Source organism: Felis catus, chromosome E2, assembly GCF_018350175.1.
Source record: "Felis catus isolate Fca126 chromosome E2, F.catus_Fca126_mat1.0, whole genome shotgun sequence".
NCBI lineage: Eukaryota > Metazoa > Chordata > Mammalia > Carnivora > Felidae > Felis > Felis catus.
The window spans coordinates 6,928,669-6,947,287 of NC_058382.1; the positions used below are offsets into that span (position 1 = coordinate 6,928,669).

Below are 18,619 nucleotides of genomic sequence, written 5' to 3' on the forward strand. Positions count from 1 at the left end.
CTACTGAGGCCTCCTGATGGGGGAAGGAGGAGGAAAACTTGAAGACACTTTCCCCACCCAGACTCTGCACTTTCCACCCCTAGCTCCCCACCCCCATCCCTCGCAGTCATTTCCTCTCAGTAATTCTCCTTCCACTGACCCACCCCCTACTCCTTGGTGATAAATTCCCACTTTTCCTTACTGTATTCAGAGTGGGGTACTGGCCTCTCTCCCCTCCTGCCACACCCCATTGTGGTGGTTCCTGTGGCCCCAAATACAGTCTTTACCTTTCCTTAATAAGTGTCACAAATGATTTTTTCCTTGACAATCATATTTTTTTTCCCTTTAGCACCCAACCACCTTTGTCGGGGGTGGGGGGAATGGAAAGCGGGGGGTGCTTTCTCCGATTTAGCTTCTTGCTTGTACGATATACCATCGCAGTGTGTGATTAAAGGCCTTGTTGTTACCTTTCATTTTGACTCATTGTTGCTTCAATTGCCTACTTAGGTATCTCGCTTAGCTAAGCTCCAGCCATCACCTGGCTCAGCACCTACTACTGTTGCTGGTCAGGACACCTGGGTCCCCGAGGGCCTATGTGACTTGATGCCTGGCCAGAGACCTGGCTTGAGGAAGGAGAAGAAAGCCCACGGACAGCCTCCCCTCACCATCCCTCTGTGGATCCAAACAAAGGATTAAAACCAGCCCCTTCCCACCATTGAATTAGAACATGTTGTCATTCTCTGGTCCAAATATCGGTAAGAATCTCGCTGTTGGGCCCTGGTAGGAAATGGCGCAGGTAGGGAAGAAAGACTCTGCTCTGGGGCAGTGATGCAAGTGGAGTTTCTGCTGCTCAGGGCAGAGGTGGGGTCTCAGAGCTCCAAGTCAGGGTGAAGTTGGGGTGGGGCTCCGGGAGTCACTCCAGTAGTCCCTCCCCCACCCACCGCACCTGTCTTTCATTTTCAGTTCCTGAAAGTGTCTTAAATCACTCTTGCTACCATTACCAAGGCTGCTGTCTCCACGTGGGCTTGGGTTTTCCTTTTCCCCAAAGTCACAACAGTTTCCTCTCCGAACTTTTGGCCTCCAGCCTCTCCCTTCCGGCTCTTCCCTACACTGGCCTCAGAGGGATCATGTTGATTACTATCTGATCCTGCCCCTTTCCTGCTCAAGAACCTTCCATGGCTCCCCATTGCCTTCAGATAAAGCTCAAAGCTTGTCTGTCTGCCCCCACTGCTTGAACTAGTTGAGGGTCAGGACTGATTCAAATCTGTCCTTTTTTTTTTTTCTATGATAGTTTGTGAGTGAATGAATGAATGAACGATATAAGTGAGGGTGTGTGTTACTTGTCCAGATGAGGACTCTTTCATACCTCTGACACTATGTAGGCTAGCCTGAGACCCATCCCGAGGAGGGCACCTCCACGAGGGTCCCGAGGCTCTGACTCTCCCGGAGGGGCTGGCCAGGTGGGATTGTAACAACACTCCGACCTGCTGGAAGGGTGAACTTGCTTCAAGCTTATGCACTCCTTGTGTGCTGACTTCAGACCCTCTATCTGTACCAGAACTAGCTTGCTTTCTTTGAGGTTTGCAGCTCACTGACCTTGAGGAGTGAAGGACCAGACTTTCCCAGAAGAGAGGCGGGACTCCATTCGAAGACAGCTGTCGTGGATGCCAGCCAGTCTGTTCAGGGTCATGTATGAGGTCCGTGACCAACCACTTGGGCACCGGCTTCTCCTGCACTCAGCTCCCCTCCCTTTTCCTGTGCCGTCTTCCCAGGTTGCCAGCTTCCTGAATAAAGCACCATCGACTCGTCTCTCGAGTATTGATTTTTTTTTTCTTTTCTTTTAATTCCAGTATAGTTAACACGCAGTATTATATTAGTTTTAGTTATACTGGTTGACATGACTATTATTTATTTCCAAGCGGTGAGCGGCCGCACCTGACTTCAGGACCAGCTTTCTGTCCAGTTAACAGCTCTCGGCTACAGACAACTGGGCATGAGCCCAGGAGGCAGGGCTTGGGGGCTCCTGTCCTTCCTTACTGCCTTACTTGAGCAAGACCCTTGCCTCCTCTGAGTCTCAGGACCCGCCTGCCCCACGCAGAAAGGGGACCAGATTATCTCAAAGATTAATCACAGCTGACTGTGAGTCTGAAGTTCTCTTTTCTAGGTTTGTGGCCTCTTGTACCTACCACAGGCTTCCTGTCTGAACTTCCTCTGTCCTCCCACAGCCCACGGATTCCTTTCTCTCTCAGAGGGGCCACAGAAGGCAAACTGTCCCAGGGCATGACAGAGGGATGCCGCTGTGGCTGCTGCTGCTGTGTGGAGGTGAGTGAACTGAGGGGAGAGGGAACCCCATTTGGGGGAGGCATCAAAGCTCCGAGCTGAGTCTTTCCCTCTCTCTCCAGGGCCCCTGCTTCGGGTTCTGGGCTACCAGCTGGAGCTACAGGAGTCCGTGACTGTCCAGGAGGGCTTGTGTGTCCACGTGCGCTGCAAATTTTTTTTGCCCTGGTTTAGCTTTGGATTCATCTCCATATCTTGGTTCCAGAAAGGGGCAGATGTTTACTACGATCCTCCAGTGGCCACAAACAAACCAGACAGGAAGTTGCATGAGAGGACCCAGGGCCGGTTCTTCCTCCTTGGGGACCCCCAGACCAAGGACTGCTCCCTGTACATCACAGATGTCAACATGGGGGACAGTGGGACTTACTTCTTACATGTTGAAACACACTCATATCTATATAATATGCTTTCTCTGAATGTGACAGGTATGGGAGGGGCCCAGGGAAAGACCCCAGGGTGTGGGGCATCAGAGATGGAAAAATGAAGGTTCTGTGCCTTTTGGGGGTGGTGTGGAGTGGAGACAGCCATGACAAGACACTGGGGTGGGCTGACAAAACACTGAGGGGCCCCAACATTGTGTCTGTCCTCACCAGCTCTGACCCACACACCTCACATCCTTACCCCGGGGACCCTGGAGTCCGGCCGCCCCGGGGACCTGAACTGCTCTGTGCCCTGGGCCTGCGAGCGGGGAATGCCCCCCATCTTCTCCTGGACGTCAGCCGCCTTCACCTCCCTGGGTCCCAGGACGCACCTCTCCTCAGTGCTCACCCTCACCCCACGGCCCCAGGACCACGGCACCAACCTCACCTGTCAAGTGCAATTCCCTGCAATTGGTGTGATGGTGGAAAGGACCATCCAGCTCAATGTCACCTGTGAGTGGAGGGCCAGGAGCACCCAGGTGCCTGAGAGGTGGGGCCAGGGCAGAGCTAGGCTGTGGTTTAACAATGGGGTCTTGGTAGCTAAGCGGGAAGGAAATCCCCTTATCTGTGGCCCCGGGTCCTGGGGGAATGGCCCACCACCCACTCCTCCGTTGCCATGAATGCCGAGGCAGCCTCATCCTTCTGTCCAGATGCTCCACAGAACACGGTCATCAGGATCTTCCAAGGAAACGGAATAGGTAAGAAAAAAACTCTTTTCTCCGGGGCTGGGGTGGAAACTGGGCTCTGCCAGGACAGCCCTACTTGGCTCTCAAGCTTCTGCTGGCCAGGAACAGGCCTGAGACACACATACAAGAAGCCGGACACTGAGTTCAGACAAAGGGAGCGGTGGGCCGGCCAGAGGCCTGCACAAACTTGGACTCCCTGAAGTTAATGTTTGTGCACCATATGTATCCCCTGTCTCAGCCCTCGGGCCTCCATCTGCTGGATGGTGGGGGCAGCTCCCGGGCAAATCATCCCAGCCTCGACTGCAGGCCTGCTGCCTGGACTCTGCCAGTCCCCTCCTCAGAGCGAGTGTGGACATCACAAGAGGAGAGAGTCACCGGCCTCACCCAACTCCTCTCTCCCTCTGTTCATCTCTCTCCCCCAAAGCCCTAGAGACTCTGCAAAACACCTCGTCCTTTCTCATCCGGGAGGGCCAGGACCTGAGGCTGCTCTGTGCTGCCGCCGGCAACCCCCCCGCCAAGCTGAGCTGGTTCCGGGGGTCCCCTGCCCTGAATGCCACCCCCATGTGCACGACCCACATCCTGGAGCTGCCTCAAGTCGGGGCTGCGGAGGAAGGAACGCTCACCTGCCGAGCTCAGAACTCGCTGGGCTCCCAGCACGTCTCCCTGCGTCTCTCTGTGGTCTGTGAGTGTGGGGACCCCCGGGGGGGGGGGCGGGACGCCTGGGGCCTGGGGAGCAGAGGCGCCGCTGACCCTGCCCCTCCCCCACTGCAGGCTCCCCGCGGCTGCTCGGCCCCTCCTGCTCCTGGGAGGGCGAGGCGCTGGGCTGCACCTGCTCCGCCAGAGCCCGGCCGGCCCCCACCCTAAGCTGGTGGCTGGGGGAGGGGCTGCTGGAGGGGAACCACAGCGACGCCTCCTTGACCGTCACCTCCAGCTCCGAGGGGCCCTGGGCCAACAGCTCCCTGAGCCTCAGGGGGCCGCTGGGCTCTGACCTCAGACTCATCTGCGAGGCCCGGAATGAGCACGGGGCCCAGAGCACCGCCGTCCTGGTGCTGCGGCCAGGTCTGGGGGCTGTGGGGAGGTGGGGTGGGGGGGGGTGTTATCTGGAGGACTAGGAGCTTGGTCCTTGCACTACATCCCTTGCTAGGGAAGCTGTGACAAAGTCCCTCACACTGGGCAGTTCAAACAATGGAGATTTACTCTCTCCCAGTTCTGGATAGAATCAAGGTGTCCACAGATCGGTTCCTTCTGAGACTGTGAGAACCTGTTCCAGCCTCCCCCTGGCTTCCGGGGTTTGCTGGCAATCTTTGATGCTCCTCAGCTTGTGCAAGCGTCACCCCTTCTCCGCCTTCATGTTTTTCTGGCACCCTCTTGGGTGTGCGTCTGTGTCCAAATATCCCCATTTTATGAGGACACTCGTCATGTTGGGTTAGGACCCACCCTAGCGATCCCATTTTAACTTGATTACCTTTGTAAAGACCCTGTTGCAAGGAAAGTCACATTGTGAGGGTGGAGGGGTGTACCAGAGGGCTGGGACTTCAGCATAGGAATTTGGCAGGGGACACAATTCAGCCCCCAAGAGCCTCAGAGAGATGGGGCTGGGGTGGGGAGGCACCTAAGGCCCCAAATGGAGCAGCTGTAGGCTTAAGATCTTTAGTCCTGAGGCCAGGGGAAGGGGCCGGTCCAGCGTCCACAGGGCAATGGAATACCATGCGATGGGTGGTGGGTTATACTAAAGGGACACAGAGGGAGAGAAGTGGAGGGTTGGAGGATGTCATGTATTGGAACTGGAGCTTACACAGAACTCAAATTTTCTGCAGATAAACCAGAACCCAGGGCCAGTGGCGTCCTGGGAGCCGTCGGGGGAGCGGGCATCATGACCCTGCTACTTTCTCTCTGCCTTTGTCTCATCTTCAGGTGAGAGTGGGCTCCAGGGATGGAGGGAGAGGCCTGGAGTGGAAAGGGCATGAGGTCATGGAATCTTAGAGAGCCCGAGCTAGAGGAACTCGGGCTGCTGGGAACTCCAAGAGCCAGGGAAGGAGGCTGCGTGGTGGAGTGAAGCATCCCGTAGCCAATCGGGCCAAGCCTGGGTTCTCTTCCCAGCCCCTGGTCCAGCTCTTGGATTAGGGGAAGCACTTGGAGACTGGACCCACACCCACCTGCCTCCTTCTATGCTCTTCGTGGGATGCAGGGGATGGTCTGTCCGCTGCACGCCCCAAATAACCAGGCTGAAAGTCCCGGGGCTGTTCCCTTAGAGTGAAGACCCTCAGGAAGAGAGCAGCCCAGCCAGTGCAAATCATGGATTTGAACCCAGCCGGTGACTCAGGCTCTGGGGTGAGTGACAGACCACGAGCTCCTATCCAGCCTATGCCCTTTGGAAGCCGCCCTCAGCGAATAGTCGAGCATTTCCCTTTTTAACATCTAACACTTGCTCCAGTAGCAGTTTTAAATTATTGATTCAACTGCTCTAATCCTTCTGCTTCTGATGGAGTGTGGATATAATCCGGTTGCTCGTTGAGGGGCATTTATGCCTCCTATGTCAGAGTAGTATCGCATTCCCCTGGAATATTAGCCTTTTTCTTGTGGCGTTGGTTACCCAGAAGCATAAGGGCCCTAGCTTAGCGTGGGTGAGACCCACTGAGTAGGGAAGTGGTGACTCGAGCCCTAGGGTAGAGACTGGGGCACCCCGAAGTCACACTTTGCGCATCACTCCCATTTTGCATCCTTCAAATCTACCACTGTCAATGGTAGATAAATATCAACCTCATTTATTATATGCACTTTACGTAAAATAAAATGCACCCATTTGAATGTGAATTTTGACAAACGTGAATGTTTTTTTTTATTTTTTTAAAATTTTTTTTCAACGTTTTTATTTATTTTTGGGACAGAGAGAGACAGAGCATGAACGGGGGAGGGGCAGAGAGAGAGGGAGACACAGAATCGGAAACAGGCTCCAGGCTCTGAGCCATCAGCCCAGAGCCCGACGCGGGGCTCGAACTCACGGACCGTGAGATCGTGGCCTGGCTGAAGTCGGACGCTTAACCGACTGCACCACCCAGGCGCCCCTTGACAAACGTGAATGTTAAGAGCATATGTAACCATGTTCTTGATCAAGATGTGGAACATTTCCAGGGCACCTGGGAGGCTCAGGTGGTTAAGCGTCTGACTCTTGGATTGGCTCAGGGCATGATCTCACAGTTCATGGGTTCGAGCCCCATGGGTCCGAGCCCCGTGCTATCAGCTGCTTGGGATTCTCTGACTCTCTCTTTTTCTGCCCCTCCCCTGCTCTCTCTCTAGCTCTCTCTCAAAATAAATAAACTTAAAAGAAATAAACCATTAAAAAAAAAAGATGTAGAACATTTCCATCATGTCCCTAAATTCCTTTGTTCCCCTGCCCAGTCAGTTCAACCTTTCCAGAAATCACTGATTTTTATCACTGTGGATTACTTTTGTCCCTTCTGGGACTTTATATAAAAGGAATCATGCAGGGGCACCTGGGTGGCTCAGTCAGTTATGTGTCCGGCTTCGGCTCAGGTCATGATCTTGCAGTTTGTGAGTTCTAGCCCCGTGTCAGGCTCTGTGCTAACAGCTTGGAACCTGGAGCCTGCTTCGGATTCTGTGTCTTCCTCTCTCTGCCCCTCCCGTGCTCATGCTCCCTCTCTGTCTCTCAAAAGTGAATAAACATTAAAAAAAAAAAAAAACTAAAAACAAAAAAAGGAATCATGCAATATTTACTAATTTATCTGGTTTCTATCACTTCATGAAAAGACACAAAAATCCTAAACATGTATTCCTTCCATAACAGAGCACCATTCATCAAAATAAGTATACCTGAAAACTGACAGAACAGCAAGGAGAAATAGACATACTGGCAATCGTAGCTGATTATTTCAAACTCTTCTCTCCGTAACTGGTAGAACATGTACACACAAAATCTTTTTTTTAAGTTTATTTATTTACTTCAAAAGGGAGGGAGAGCACAAGCAGGGGAGGGGCAGAGAGAGAGAGAGGGGGAGAGAGAGAATCCCAAGCAAGCTCCATGCTGTCAGCACAGAGCCCAACATGGGGCTCGATCCCATGAACTGTGAGATCCTGACCTGAGCCGAAACCAAGAGTTGGACGCTTAACTGACTGAGCCACCCAGGTACGCCCCCCCCATATCATTTTAAAAGCTTAATTTACGTAATTCCCCGTCTTGTTTCTCCTTGGTGGATCTTGGGGAATGGAACCCTTAACATGAGCTAAATCCCCATCTTGTCGTGAATCACGACATACATCTTCCATTTCTTTACCTTCAAATTCTCAATTTTTTTTCCTTTAAGCGAACGTCTCTTGTGGTCAGTACAGTATAGTGGTTCAAAGCATAGACTCTGGAGCCGGACTCCTGCATTCAAATCCCATGTTTCCCTACGGACAAACTGGGTGACCTTGGGCAAGTGGCACACACCTCCGTTTATTTTTGGTGACATGGGAATGTTAAGAGTATAGAGGGTAGTTACAAGAAGTGTCTAGAACACTAGCTGGCACGGGGTAAGCACAGCGTTCATTACTACAGTCAGAGTCGTTACCTCCTCTAGCGAGTAAGTCCTAAGAGCGGTCTGTTTTGTAGCTATTGTTTTATTCCCGCTTGTGTCCCCAGAGACCAGAGAAATGCCCAACAGTTTCCTCTTAATCCGAGAATTACTTCTCGTTTTGCCTCTCTCGGTGCCTGTGTGAGGGCTTGTTTCTTTTTTCTTAAGCTTATTTATTTATTTTTGAGAGAGAAAGAGAGCTAGAGCTTGCAAGTGGGGGAAGAGCATAGAGGGAGGGAGAGAGTGAATCCCAAGCAGCCTCTGCACTGTCAGCGAGGAGCCAGATGCAAGGCTCGAACTCACGAACTTCGAGATCATGACCTGAGCCGAAACCAAGAGCTGGACGCCCAACCGACTGAGTAACCCAGGCGCCCCTGTGAGAACTTGTTTCTTGCTGCTGTCGCCTGGGGGTGTCACGGGCAGGGAGCAGGTGTGGGCGAGGGTGTCTGGTTGCCATCTTGACTGCGGGAACTGACCTCTGCTCCACCTTCTAGAGCTTGTCCAGAAATGGGATATGTCATCCCTGCCTTGCTTCATATTTCTAAATGTCTCCTAACCCAGATGTAGCACTTGGAACGTATTTGTTTTCTATTTGTTTAGTAATTGCCTCTCCTAGGAAACCATAAGCTGTGTGGTACCAGGAACTGTTATCTGCTTTGTCACCCCACGCACTGCACCTCACACACTGGCTGGAAAAAGGATGGTACTATCATTGGAAAGAATTGGTTTTGAGTCCTGGCTCAGTGGTGCCTTTTATTTTATTTTATTTTATTTTATTTTATTTTATTTTATTTTATTTTATTTTATTTTAATTTAATATAATTTAATTTAAATTTAATTTAATTTTTAATTTAATTTAATTTAATTTAATTTTACTTTGTTTTGAGAGAGTGATCAGGGGAAGAGCAGAGAGAGAGAGAGGGAGGGAAAGAATCTTAAGCAGGCTCTGTGCTGAGCACAAAGCCTGCTGACACTGGGTTCCATCTCACGACCCTGAGATCATGACCTGAGCCCAAATCAAGATCCGATGCTTAACTGACTGAGCCACCCAGGAGCCCCAGTGGTGCATTTATACAGATAGGTGTCTTTTTCTTTTTTTTTTTTAATTTTTTTTAACGTTTTATTTATTTTTGAGACAGAGAGAGACAGAGCATGAACGGGGGAGGGGCAGAGAGAGAGGGAGACACAGAATCTGAAACAGGCTCCAGGTTCTGAGCTGTCAGCACAGAGCCCAACGCGGGGCTCGAACTCACGGACTGCAAGATCATGACCTGAGCTGAAGTCGGCCGCTTAACCGACTGAGCCACCCAGGCGCCCCTAGATAGGTGTCTTTAGGACAATGTATGTATATAATCTCTCTTAGCCTTGGTTTTACTATTTGTGTGATGAATGTGATAATAATATCTTCTCCCAGCCTTTAAAAAAAAAAAAGTAGGGGCACCTGGGTGGCCCAGTTGGTTAAGCACCTGACTTTGACTTTGGTTCAGGTTGTGGTCTCACAGGTCATGGGTTCAAGCCCCTCACTGGGCTCTCTGCTGTCGGTGTGGAGCCCACTGTTCCCTTCTGTCTCTGCCCCTCCCCTGCTCTCATTCCCTCAAAAATAAATACATTAAAAAAAAACAAAAAAAATTTAAAAACGTAATGCAGTTAAGATAAACACCGACTAAGGGCTGGCCAACCTTAATTATTAAACATTCAAAAATAAATGAATGGGTGAATGATAAAAATTCCATCAGGGCCCATCCTCTTCTGGCCCTTGGCTGCTTTCTCCCAGACCCTGCTGACTGGCTCCAAATTCCTCCTCTTCCTTCCACTCAGGCACATCGGCACCGGGTCTTGACAGACATCCCTGCAGACCCCCCAGCTCCTGCTGGGACTAGCCCCATTTCAGGAGAAGAACAGGAACTCCACTATGCTTTCCTCCGATTTCCCAAGCTGAAGCCTCGGGAACAGGAAGGCGTCAACACCGAGTACTCAGAGATCAAGACATACAAGTGAGGAATTGTTGGTCTCCTAGTTCTGGAGCCTGGAAGTCTGAGATCACGTGTCAGCAGAGGTCTCTCTCCTTGGCTTGTAGATGGCCATCTTCTCCCTGTGAACTTACCTGGTCTTCCCTCTGTGTGTCTGTGTCTCAATTTCTTCTTCTTCTTTTTATTTTTTTAAACATTTTTTAATGTGTTTTTTTTTTTTTGAGAGAGAGAGAGTGCAAGCAGGGGAGAGGCAGAGAGAGAGACAGAGAGAAGGACAGAGGATTCAAAGCCGGTTCTGCTGATAGCACAGAGCCCAGTGCAGGGCTCCAACTCATGAACCATGAGATCATGACCGGAGCTGAAGTCGGAGGCTCAACCAACTGAGCCACCCAGGTGCCCCTCAATTTCTTCTTCTTAAAAAAAATTTTTTTTTAATATTTATTTATTTTTGGGAGAGACAGAGACAGAGTGTGAACAGGGGAGGGGCAGAGAGAGGGAGACGCGGAATCCGAAACAGGCTCCAGGCTCCGAGCCATCAGCACAGAGCCCGACGTGGGGCTCGAACTCACAAGCCATGAGATCATGACCTGAGCCGAAGTCGGACGCTTAACCGACTGAGCCACCCAGGTGCCCCAATTTCTTCTTCTTACAAGGACGCCAGATAGACTGGATTAGGGCCCACCCTAGCGACCTCATTTTATCTGAAATTGTCCCTTTAAAGACACTACTCCTGTAGTCACCTTGAGAGTCCTGGTCGTATCCCTTCTGCCAATTCCTTCTAGTTTCCTAGTGTCCTGGTGTCTTGTCCAGCTTCCCACTGGATGGTAAGTAGTGTGTCCTGGCTGGTCAAATTCCCCCCCTATCTCCTCTCAGAAGAGAATGGACTTCTCCCTATGTGTTTGGAGAATGCAAGGCAACATAAGTTAATGAAAGACTTCCTCCCCATGTTTAGAGAAACACAACTAAAATGTAAGGATTCAGGGGCGCCTGGGTGGCTCAGTCAGTTGGGCATCTGACTTCAGCTCAGGTCATGATCTCGCAGTCTGTGAGTTCAAGTCCTGCATCAGGTTCTGTGCTGACAGCTCGGAGCCTGGAGCCTGCTTTGGATTCTGTGTCTCCTTCTCTCTGTGCCCCTCCCCTGCTCATGGTCTATCTCTCTCTGTCTCTCAAAAATGAATAAATGTTAAAAAATTATAAAAATAAAATATAATTAAAATAAAATAAAATAAAATAAAATAAAATAAAATAAAATAAAATAAAATAAAATGTAGGGGTACCTAGATGGCCCAGTTGGTTAAGCTTCCAAAATTGACTTAGGTTGTGATCTCACGGTTCATGAATTCAAGCCCCGTATCAGGCTCTGTGCTGACAGGGCAGAGCCCGCTTGGGATTCTCTCTCCCTCTCTCCCTGCCCCGCCCTGCATGGTATCTCTCTCTCTCTCTCTTCCTCTCAAATATATAAGCTTAAAAAAATAAAATGGAAATATTCAGAAAGGTTGAAATGACAAGATGTCGAAAGAGATACCATGCACCATGCAAGCACTAAACAAAAGAAAGCTGGTGTTGGTGTCCTAAAATCAGATGAATGAGTCTTTGAGGCAAAAGGCATTAAGAATGGGCACTTTGTAGGGCACCTGCGTGGCTCAGTCAGTTTAGCGTCTTACTTGTGCTCAGGTCATGATCTCAAGGTTCGTGAGTTCCAGCCTGCTTCAGATCCTCTGCCCCCCCCGCCCCTCCCCCTCTCGTGTGGGCACCCTCTCTCTCAAAAATAAATAAACATTCGGGGCGCCTGGGTGGCTCAGTCGGTTGAGCGTCCGACTTCAGCTCAGGTCATGATCTCGCGGTCCGTGAGTTCGAGCCCGCGTCGGGCTCTGTGCTGACAGCTCAGAGCCTGGAGCCTGCTTCAGATTCTGTGTCTCCCTCTCTCTCTGACCCTCCCCCGTTCATGCTCTGTCTCTCTCTGTCTCAAAAATAAATAAACATTAATAAATAAATAAACAAACAAACATTAAAACAATGGGCACTTCATAAAGATCAAAGGCTTAATTCACACACACCCCAAATATACAAGTGTAATATGTAGGCATCTACAAATGGAATTTTGAAACACACAAAGCACGTATAATCACAGAATTACAGTTACTTGTCACAGAGAGCTCCAGGTGCTGGACACTTACTGTTTTACAGTGACTCTTGAGGCCGTGCCCGGGGCTAGTGTGTGACCTCGTGAGCAGGGAAGGGATGCCCACCACGTGGATTCCGAGGGAGGGAGGACAGTGGGCCTCCTCACACCCCCTTCTAGCCTCTCCCATCTCCCAGGTCCTGATGCCCCCCCACCTGTCCCACCGGCAGCACTGACTTCCACAGACATGTACGTCCTGTGATTCAGGTGGTCTGGCCCAAAGGAAGGAACCCTTTTTCACTTTGCAAAAAAATGACCCCAGAAGGGAGGGGCATTGGCAGGAAGGCAGGAGATGGGGTTCGAGCCCTGCACAGGGTGTGAATTTGGGCGAGGCCCTCACCCTCTCTGGCCTCTAGGCCCAGGGTCCCCAGCAGTGGAGATGTGGTGGTGGATGGCTGATTCCCAAGGGCTGTCCCGGCCCTGACAGCGTCTGCGTGCGAGGTTCCTTCTCTGAGGAGGGCCACTGTTCTGACATCACTGTCACCTTCCTGTCGGGGCCTCCTCTCAGTCTTGCAGCTCTTAGCTTCTGAGAGACAAACCCGGAGAAACAGGCTCCCCGGGGACCTGGCGCCTCCAAGCCCAGACATGCTTCTGCTGCTATTGGCCCTGCTCTGGGGGAGGGAGGGGGCCGAGGGCCAGAGGGGGGCCGGGAGGGGGCCACAGGGGGATTATTGGCTGCAAGTGCAGGACGCAAAGGGGCAGGAGGGCCTGTGTGTGTGAGTGCCCTGCAGATGCTTCTATCCCCAGAAAGGCTGGTCTGAGTCTACCCCAGCTCTTGGCTACTGGTTCCGGAAAGGGGCCGGTGTACAACAGGATGTTCTAGTGGCCACAAACAACCCAGATGGAAAAGTGTGGCAGGAGTCCCAGGGCCGATTCCGCCTCCTCGGAAACCCCCAGGACTACGACTGCTCCCTGGACATCAGAGATGTACGGAGAGGGGACTCGGGGACATACGTCTTTAGGGTGGAGAGGGGGCCTTCTGTGAGATATACTTACACACGGGACCAGCTCTCCGTGCGTGTGACAGGTAAGGAGCAGACTGGGAGAGGCCACAGGGGAAGGTTGGGGGTCCCAGGACAACCCGGGAGGGGCTGGGGGTAATGCATGTTGGGGCTCAGAGGCAGGGGCTGGACCAAAGCTTGAGGCTTCTCTCAAGGCTGCACCTCGGACCCTCCTCCCGATCCCCGTGTCTCCCCATCTCCCCCCAGCCCTGACCCAGACACCTGACATCCTTATCTCGGGGACCCTGGAGTCTGGACGCCCCAGTAACCTGACCTGCTCTGTGCCCTGGGCCTGTGCGTGGGGCACGCCCCCCATCTTCTCCTGGACGTCAGCGGCCCTCGCTTCTCTGGGCCCCAAGACCCACCTCTCCTCTGTGCTCACCCTCACCCCACGGCTGCAAGACCACGGCACCGACCTCACCTGTCAGGTGACCTTGCCTGGGACCGGAGTGACCACAATGAGGACCATTCACCTCAACGTGTCCTGTGAGAACCGGGCCAGGGCCACCCGGATCCCTGATGGGGTCCTGAGGGCAGTTGGCTGGGGGGTCAGGGCCTGGGACCTTGGGTGTCGGGTCCTGGAATGTGGGCTGGGAGGGGGTCAGGAGGATCTCCACCCTCTTCCCATTTCTGCAGCTCCCGTGGGGTCTGAGGGCCAATGTCCACCAGCCCTCTCCGTTGACGCCAATCTGCCATGTCTTTCTGTCCCAGATTCTCCGTGGAACTTGACCGTCACTGTCTTCCAAGAAAACGGCACAGGTAGGATAGGGGCTCCTCCTAGGGTGCAGGGAGCAAGGGCAGGGCTGGGTCCCTCTTGTGGGTCCCCCAGGGGCCCTCCCCCTCCCCGGCCCCCATGGCCCCGTGAGCAGCTGTCCCCTTCGGCCCCTCCCTCCCCCACTTCTGCCCTCCCCCCTGTTATCAGGAGAGCAAGAACAGGGCGACACTCGCCCGGCAGAACTGCCCCTTATCGTGCACCTCCGGACGCCCTCACCTTTTATTTCCCTGCCAACTGTTTATCTGAGTGCTTTTGAACAGCTAATCTATTCACACGGACACTTATTCATAACGCACAGCAAATTCGGCCTCAGATGTCCAGTTCCCTCCCGGAAAGTGTCTCGTGTCCAGAGGCTGCTCTGAGCCTCAGTGTGTTTGCTAAGGATCTAAGGGGCCCTTCGCCGTCAGCAGCACAGACTGTCCTCCTTCTGCTCTGTGACTGCGCAGTGTTCCTTCACGTGGGCGGGTTCTGCTTCCGCGTGCGCCTTCCACTAACAGAACATCACGGCGTTCGTTTTATTCTATTAACCGAAACGCTGCAATCGGTAATCTCGTACTCGTACCCACTTTCTCAGGTGTGTGTCTAGGCCTTTGGGATAAATTCCTGAAAGTTAAGTAGCTGGGTCACGTGTTCAATTTTTTTCTTATTGAGGCATAACAACTTGACACATAACAACTTATTAAATGTTTCAGGTGTGTAACGTCACGATTGGATATTTGTATATGTTGCAAAATGATTGCCTTGGGCTCCGAGCTGTCAGCTCAGAGCCAGATGTGGGGCTCGAACGCACAAACTTCGAGATCATGACCTGAACCCAAGTCAGTGGCTTAACCAACTGAGCCGCCCAGGTGCCACCCCCCCACACACACCACTTTGAGTTTGGAAAAATAAACTGTCTGCCTTTCCTCCTGTGGTGTCCTCTCTGAAGCCCCTCCTCTATCCCACACTCCTTAGCACCGATTCGGTAGGTCCTCTTAGATGTTCTTTGGACGTGTTCTGTCCTTGGTTGTCTTTGCACTCTCTGTTCCTCCTTCTTGCCGTGCCCTTCCCAGCCCTGTCATCATTTTGCCGCCCCTGCTTGCCTCTCGCACTTGACTTCAGAAGCTGCCTCCTCCAGGAGGCCCTCCTGGATCTGCCAGTCTCATTTACATTGCCAGCTCCAAGGCTGCCCAGCCCAGCGTCCCCACCACCTCAACATGAGTCAGGTGGTGTTGGGAGCTCCTGTTCCTGGGTCCTTGTTCCCCACCAGACCATGAGTTTCTACGAGTAAGACCCCTTGGGGTACCCCTTGGGGTACGGTTCGTGAGTTCAAGCCTCGCGTCGGGCTCGGTGCTGACAGCTCAGAGCCTGGAGCCCGCTTCAGATTCTGTGTCTCCCTCTCTCTCGCTGCCCCTCCCCCCACCTCGTGCTCTGTCTCTCTCTGTCTCTCAAAACTAAATAAATGTAAAAAAAAAAATTTAAGACTAAGTCCCCTTGGAGATGACTTGTTAAGTCAGTAAACAGGTATCAAGTGGAAATCCGAAGAAAGGACAGAGTTTGCTGGGTCGGTGTGGGTCCTGATGGAAGGATGCGGCATTTAGGGCAGGAATGACCACGTGCACGGGTGTCCTGAAGGCCCAGGACCCTCTGTCTGTGCTTCCTGGGGCCTGAATCCGGCCAGACAGAGTCCATCAGGGCAGAGATAAAGCTATGTCAGAGGTAAAGTGCAGAGAAAGAAGGGGCCTGAGCAGCCTCTGGGCTTATGCTCAGTGCCTCTCCCTGGATCCCTCTCCCAAAGGGAGACGCCCAGAGTCTCGATCTCAGTCCATGTCTGTGTGTCTGAGTCTGCCCCTCTCTGCTGGTGTCCACCTGTATCAATTTCTTTGTCTCTCTGACCCTCAGTCTCTTTTTCTCCGCCACCACAGCCCTTGGAGAATGGCTCATCTCTTTCAGTCCTGGAGGACCAGTCCCTGCCCCTGGTCTGTGTCAACAGCAACCCCCCCAGTCAGGCTGAGCTGGGCCCCGGGGAGCTGACCCTGTGCTCCTCAAAGCCCTGGAACCCTGGGGTGCTGGAGCTGCCTCGGGCACAGGAGAGAGATGAAGGGGAATACACCTGCTGAGCTCGGAGTGCGGTGGGCTCCCAGCACGCCTCCCTGAGCCTCTCTCTTCAGGGTGAGTGTCCAGGGGCTGCACAGTGGACCCTAATCCCTCAATGCCATTTGGCTCACTGGTCCCCGAGCAGGCAGCCCCAGAGCCCGTTGTCCAGCTGCCGGAAGGCCAGGGCATGGGGTAGCGTGCGGCTCAGGAACATGGGGTGCCACAGCGGTGACGCAGGGGGGCCTGGGGGACCGATGTCCAGAGACCAGCCGGGAGCAGAGGACACGGTGTAGCAGTCAAGCACATGAATCCACGAATCCATCGTCCTTCGCCTCATCGTCCTCGTGTGAGCACTGCCGCAGGGGGAGGGGAGGCCCGAGGAGGGTGGGGATTGTGGCCGAGTCCCAGAACCAGCGCAGGAGGGACTGAACAGGTCAGAGGGCAGGGCAGGGGGGAGGCTGACCAGGTGTGAGGATTCCACAGTGTCCAGGACAGGACAGGCTGCGCCTGCTGTGCTCACAGCTGTCTATGGGGCCAGACCTGCACTCTGCCACCTCGTCTGCCCTCCAGCCCCTTAACTGGGAACCGGAGTGAATCAGTTGGCCCTGCATTCCCAGGACCAGACCGAAAGGCCCCGGTGTCTTCTCTCAGACTGAGATTCCTCAGGAAGGAGAAGCCAGGCCTGCAGGGGGCGTGGAGGAGGCCAACACCACCCCCAGTTAATCCCTCAGGTGAGTGACGTGGGCAGCTCACCACCCAACATCCCACCATCACCTCCTCCAGGATGGCCCCAGGATTGCTTCACTCAGCACGGCCGAGGTTGAGCTGCCACGTTCCTCTTGAACCTTCTTCTTTGCTGGGATTCCCTCACATGGCTGGCATGGTCTCATCTCTAAGGCCAGAACCGGGGGTGTGGTTCTCCACCATGACCTCCCTCTGTTCTGCCTGGTTCACTACATCACCTGGTCTTGTCCATCCTTCCTCTAAGCTCATCCTAGCTCCCGTCTCCTCCTCATCCTGACCCTGCTTGTTCCTGCGGCCTCCTCTTTTCCCCGGGCCTCTAACGCACCTGTCTCTTGCCTCCCCCTCCGTCCTCAACACTGAGTCTCGGGACACCATTATCATCCACTTTCTCCACAGTATGAAGACCTAGGATTCCTCTCCACAGTCCAAACTGAGGGGCAAACAGGCTAGATTTGAAGACCTGATGTGGTCTCTTTCCCACTGAACTCTCCGCCCAGGTCCCTACCTCTCCCTGCATCTTACAACGTCTCCACACCCAGCCGGGTTAGGGTTTTCCTGACTCTGAGATTTTGCCTATGCTGTTCCTTCTCCTGAAATGCCATTCCCTCCCCATTCCTGCCTCTCCAAGTCCTAATTACGTTCAGGATCAGTCTTAAATGCCACTCACCTGTGTGTGTGTGTGTGTGTGTGTGTGTGCACATACGTGCGCACCTGTGTGCATATGTGTGGTTGTATGGTTTTGATTGGAAGAGTGATAGCCAGTCATTTACTCATAGACTTATTTTTTAAAAATATTTGTTTCTTTTTTTTTTTAAGTTTATTTACTTATTTATTTTGAGAGACAGAGGGAGAGAGCACAAGCAGGGGAGGGCAGAGAGAAGGAAAGACAGAATCCCAAGCAGGCTCCACGCCATCAGCGCAGAACCCGATGCAGGGCTCGAACTCACCAATGTGAGATCACAACCCGAGCCAAGATCAAGAGTTGGAGGCTTAATCAAGGAGCCCCACTCATAGACTCGTCCGGAAGTATCGTTGAACACCTGCTACGTGCCAGCATTTTCATGGGTGCCAGGGTACAACCATGAACACAACTTCAAAATCTCTGTCATCCAAAGGACTTGAGTCGGGGCGCCTGGGGGGCTCAGTCGGTTGAGCATCCGACTCCAGCTCAGGTCATGCTCTTGCTCGTCCCCAGTTCAAGCCCCACCTCGGGCTCTGTGCTGACAGCTCAGAGCCTGGAGCCTGTTTCTGACTTTGTGTCTCCCCCTCTTTCTCTGCCCCTCATCCACTCACACTCTGTCTCTGTCTCTCAAAAATAAATACACATTGGGGCGCCTGGGTGGCTTGGTCAGTTAAGCGTCCGACTTCGGCTCAGGTCATGATCTCACGGTCCGTGAGTTCAAGCCCCGCGTCGGGCTCTGTGCTGACAGCTCAGAGCCTGGAGCCTGTTTCAGATTCTGTGTCTCCCTCTCTCTCTGCCCCTCCCCTGTTCATGCTCTGTCTCTCTCTCTCTCTCAAAAATAAATAAAACGTTAAAAAAAAATTTTAAAAAAATAAATACACATTAAAAAAATTTTCAAAGGACTTGAATAGACACTTCGGCAAAGAAGATACACAAACCCCCAAGGAGCACATGAAAAAAATAATCCACATCATTAGTCACTAGCGAGATGCAAGTCTAAACCACATCTGTTAGGACAGATGTTCTACTTAAAAGAAGAAGAAAGAAGGAAACCAGTGTTGGCAAAGATGTGGACACATTGGAACCCATGCACATGGCTTGCAGGAATGAAAACTGGTGCAGCCTTGTGGAAAACTCTTTGGACTTTCCTTCAAGAGTTAAACACGGGGGCACCGGGGTGGGCTCATTCAGTCAATC

General features: G+C 52.6%; 2 protein-coding genes across 2 annotated transcripts; both read left to right on the forward strand.

The window, feature by feature from the left end:
* The first annotated feature begins 844 nt into the window (after positions 1-844).
* LOC101094717 (sialic acid-binding Ig-like lectin 5) lies at positions 845-10,131 on the forward strand. Its single transcript, XM_045046233.1, has 10 exons — positions 845-2,118; positions 2,205-2,301; positions 2,382-2,741; positions 2,910-3,188; positions 3,386-3,433; positions 3,846-4,103; positions 4,193-4,480; positions 5,239-5,335; positions 5,674-5,752; positions 9,811-10,131. The coding sequence occupies exons 2-10, from the start codon at positions 2,271-2,273 to the stop codon at positions 9,988-9,990; spliced, it is 1,620 nt and encodes a 539-aa protein (XP_044902168.1). The 5' UTR covers positions 845-2,118; positions 2,205-2,270; the 3' UTR covers positions 9,991-10,131.
* Positions 10,132-12,729: 2,598 nt separating this feature from the next.
* On the forward strand, positions 12,730-17,607 carry LOC105261234 (sialic acid-binding Ig-like lectin 8). The gene is given in 5 exon segments (XM_045046309.1): positions 12,730-13,171; positions 13,353-13,631; positions 13,857-13,904; positions 14,613-16,342; positions 16,614-17,607. Coding segments are annotated over 4 exon segments (777 nt in total). The 3' UTR covers positions 14,621-16,342; positions 16,614-17,607.
* Positions 17,608-18,619: the final 1,012 nt, after the last annotated feature.

Coding starts and splice junctions, on each gene's coding strand:
- LOC101094717 (XM_045046233.1), top strand. CDS start 2,271: ATGCCGCTGTGGCTGCTGCTGCTGTGTGGAG. Junction 2,302..2,381: donor GCTGCTGCTGCTGTGTGGAG/GTGAGTGAACTG, acceptor CTCTCTCTCCAG/GGCCCCTGCTTCGGGTTCTG. Junction 4,104..4,192: donor CCTGCGTCTCTCTGTGGTCT/GTGAGTGTGGGG, acceptor CCCCCACTGCAG/GCTCCCCGCGGCTGCTCGGC.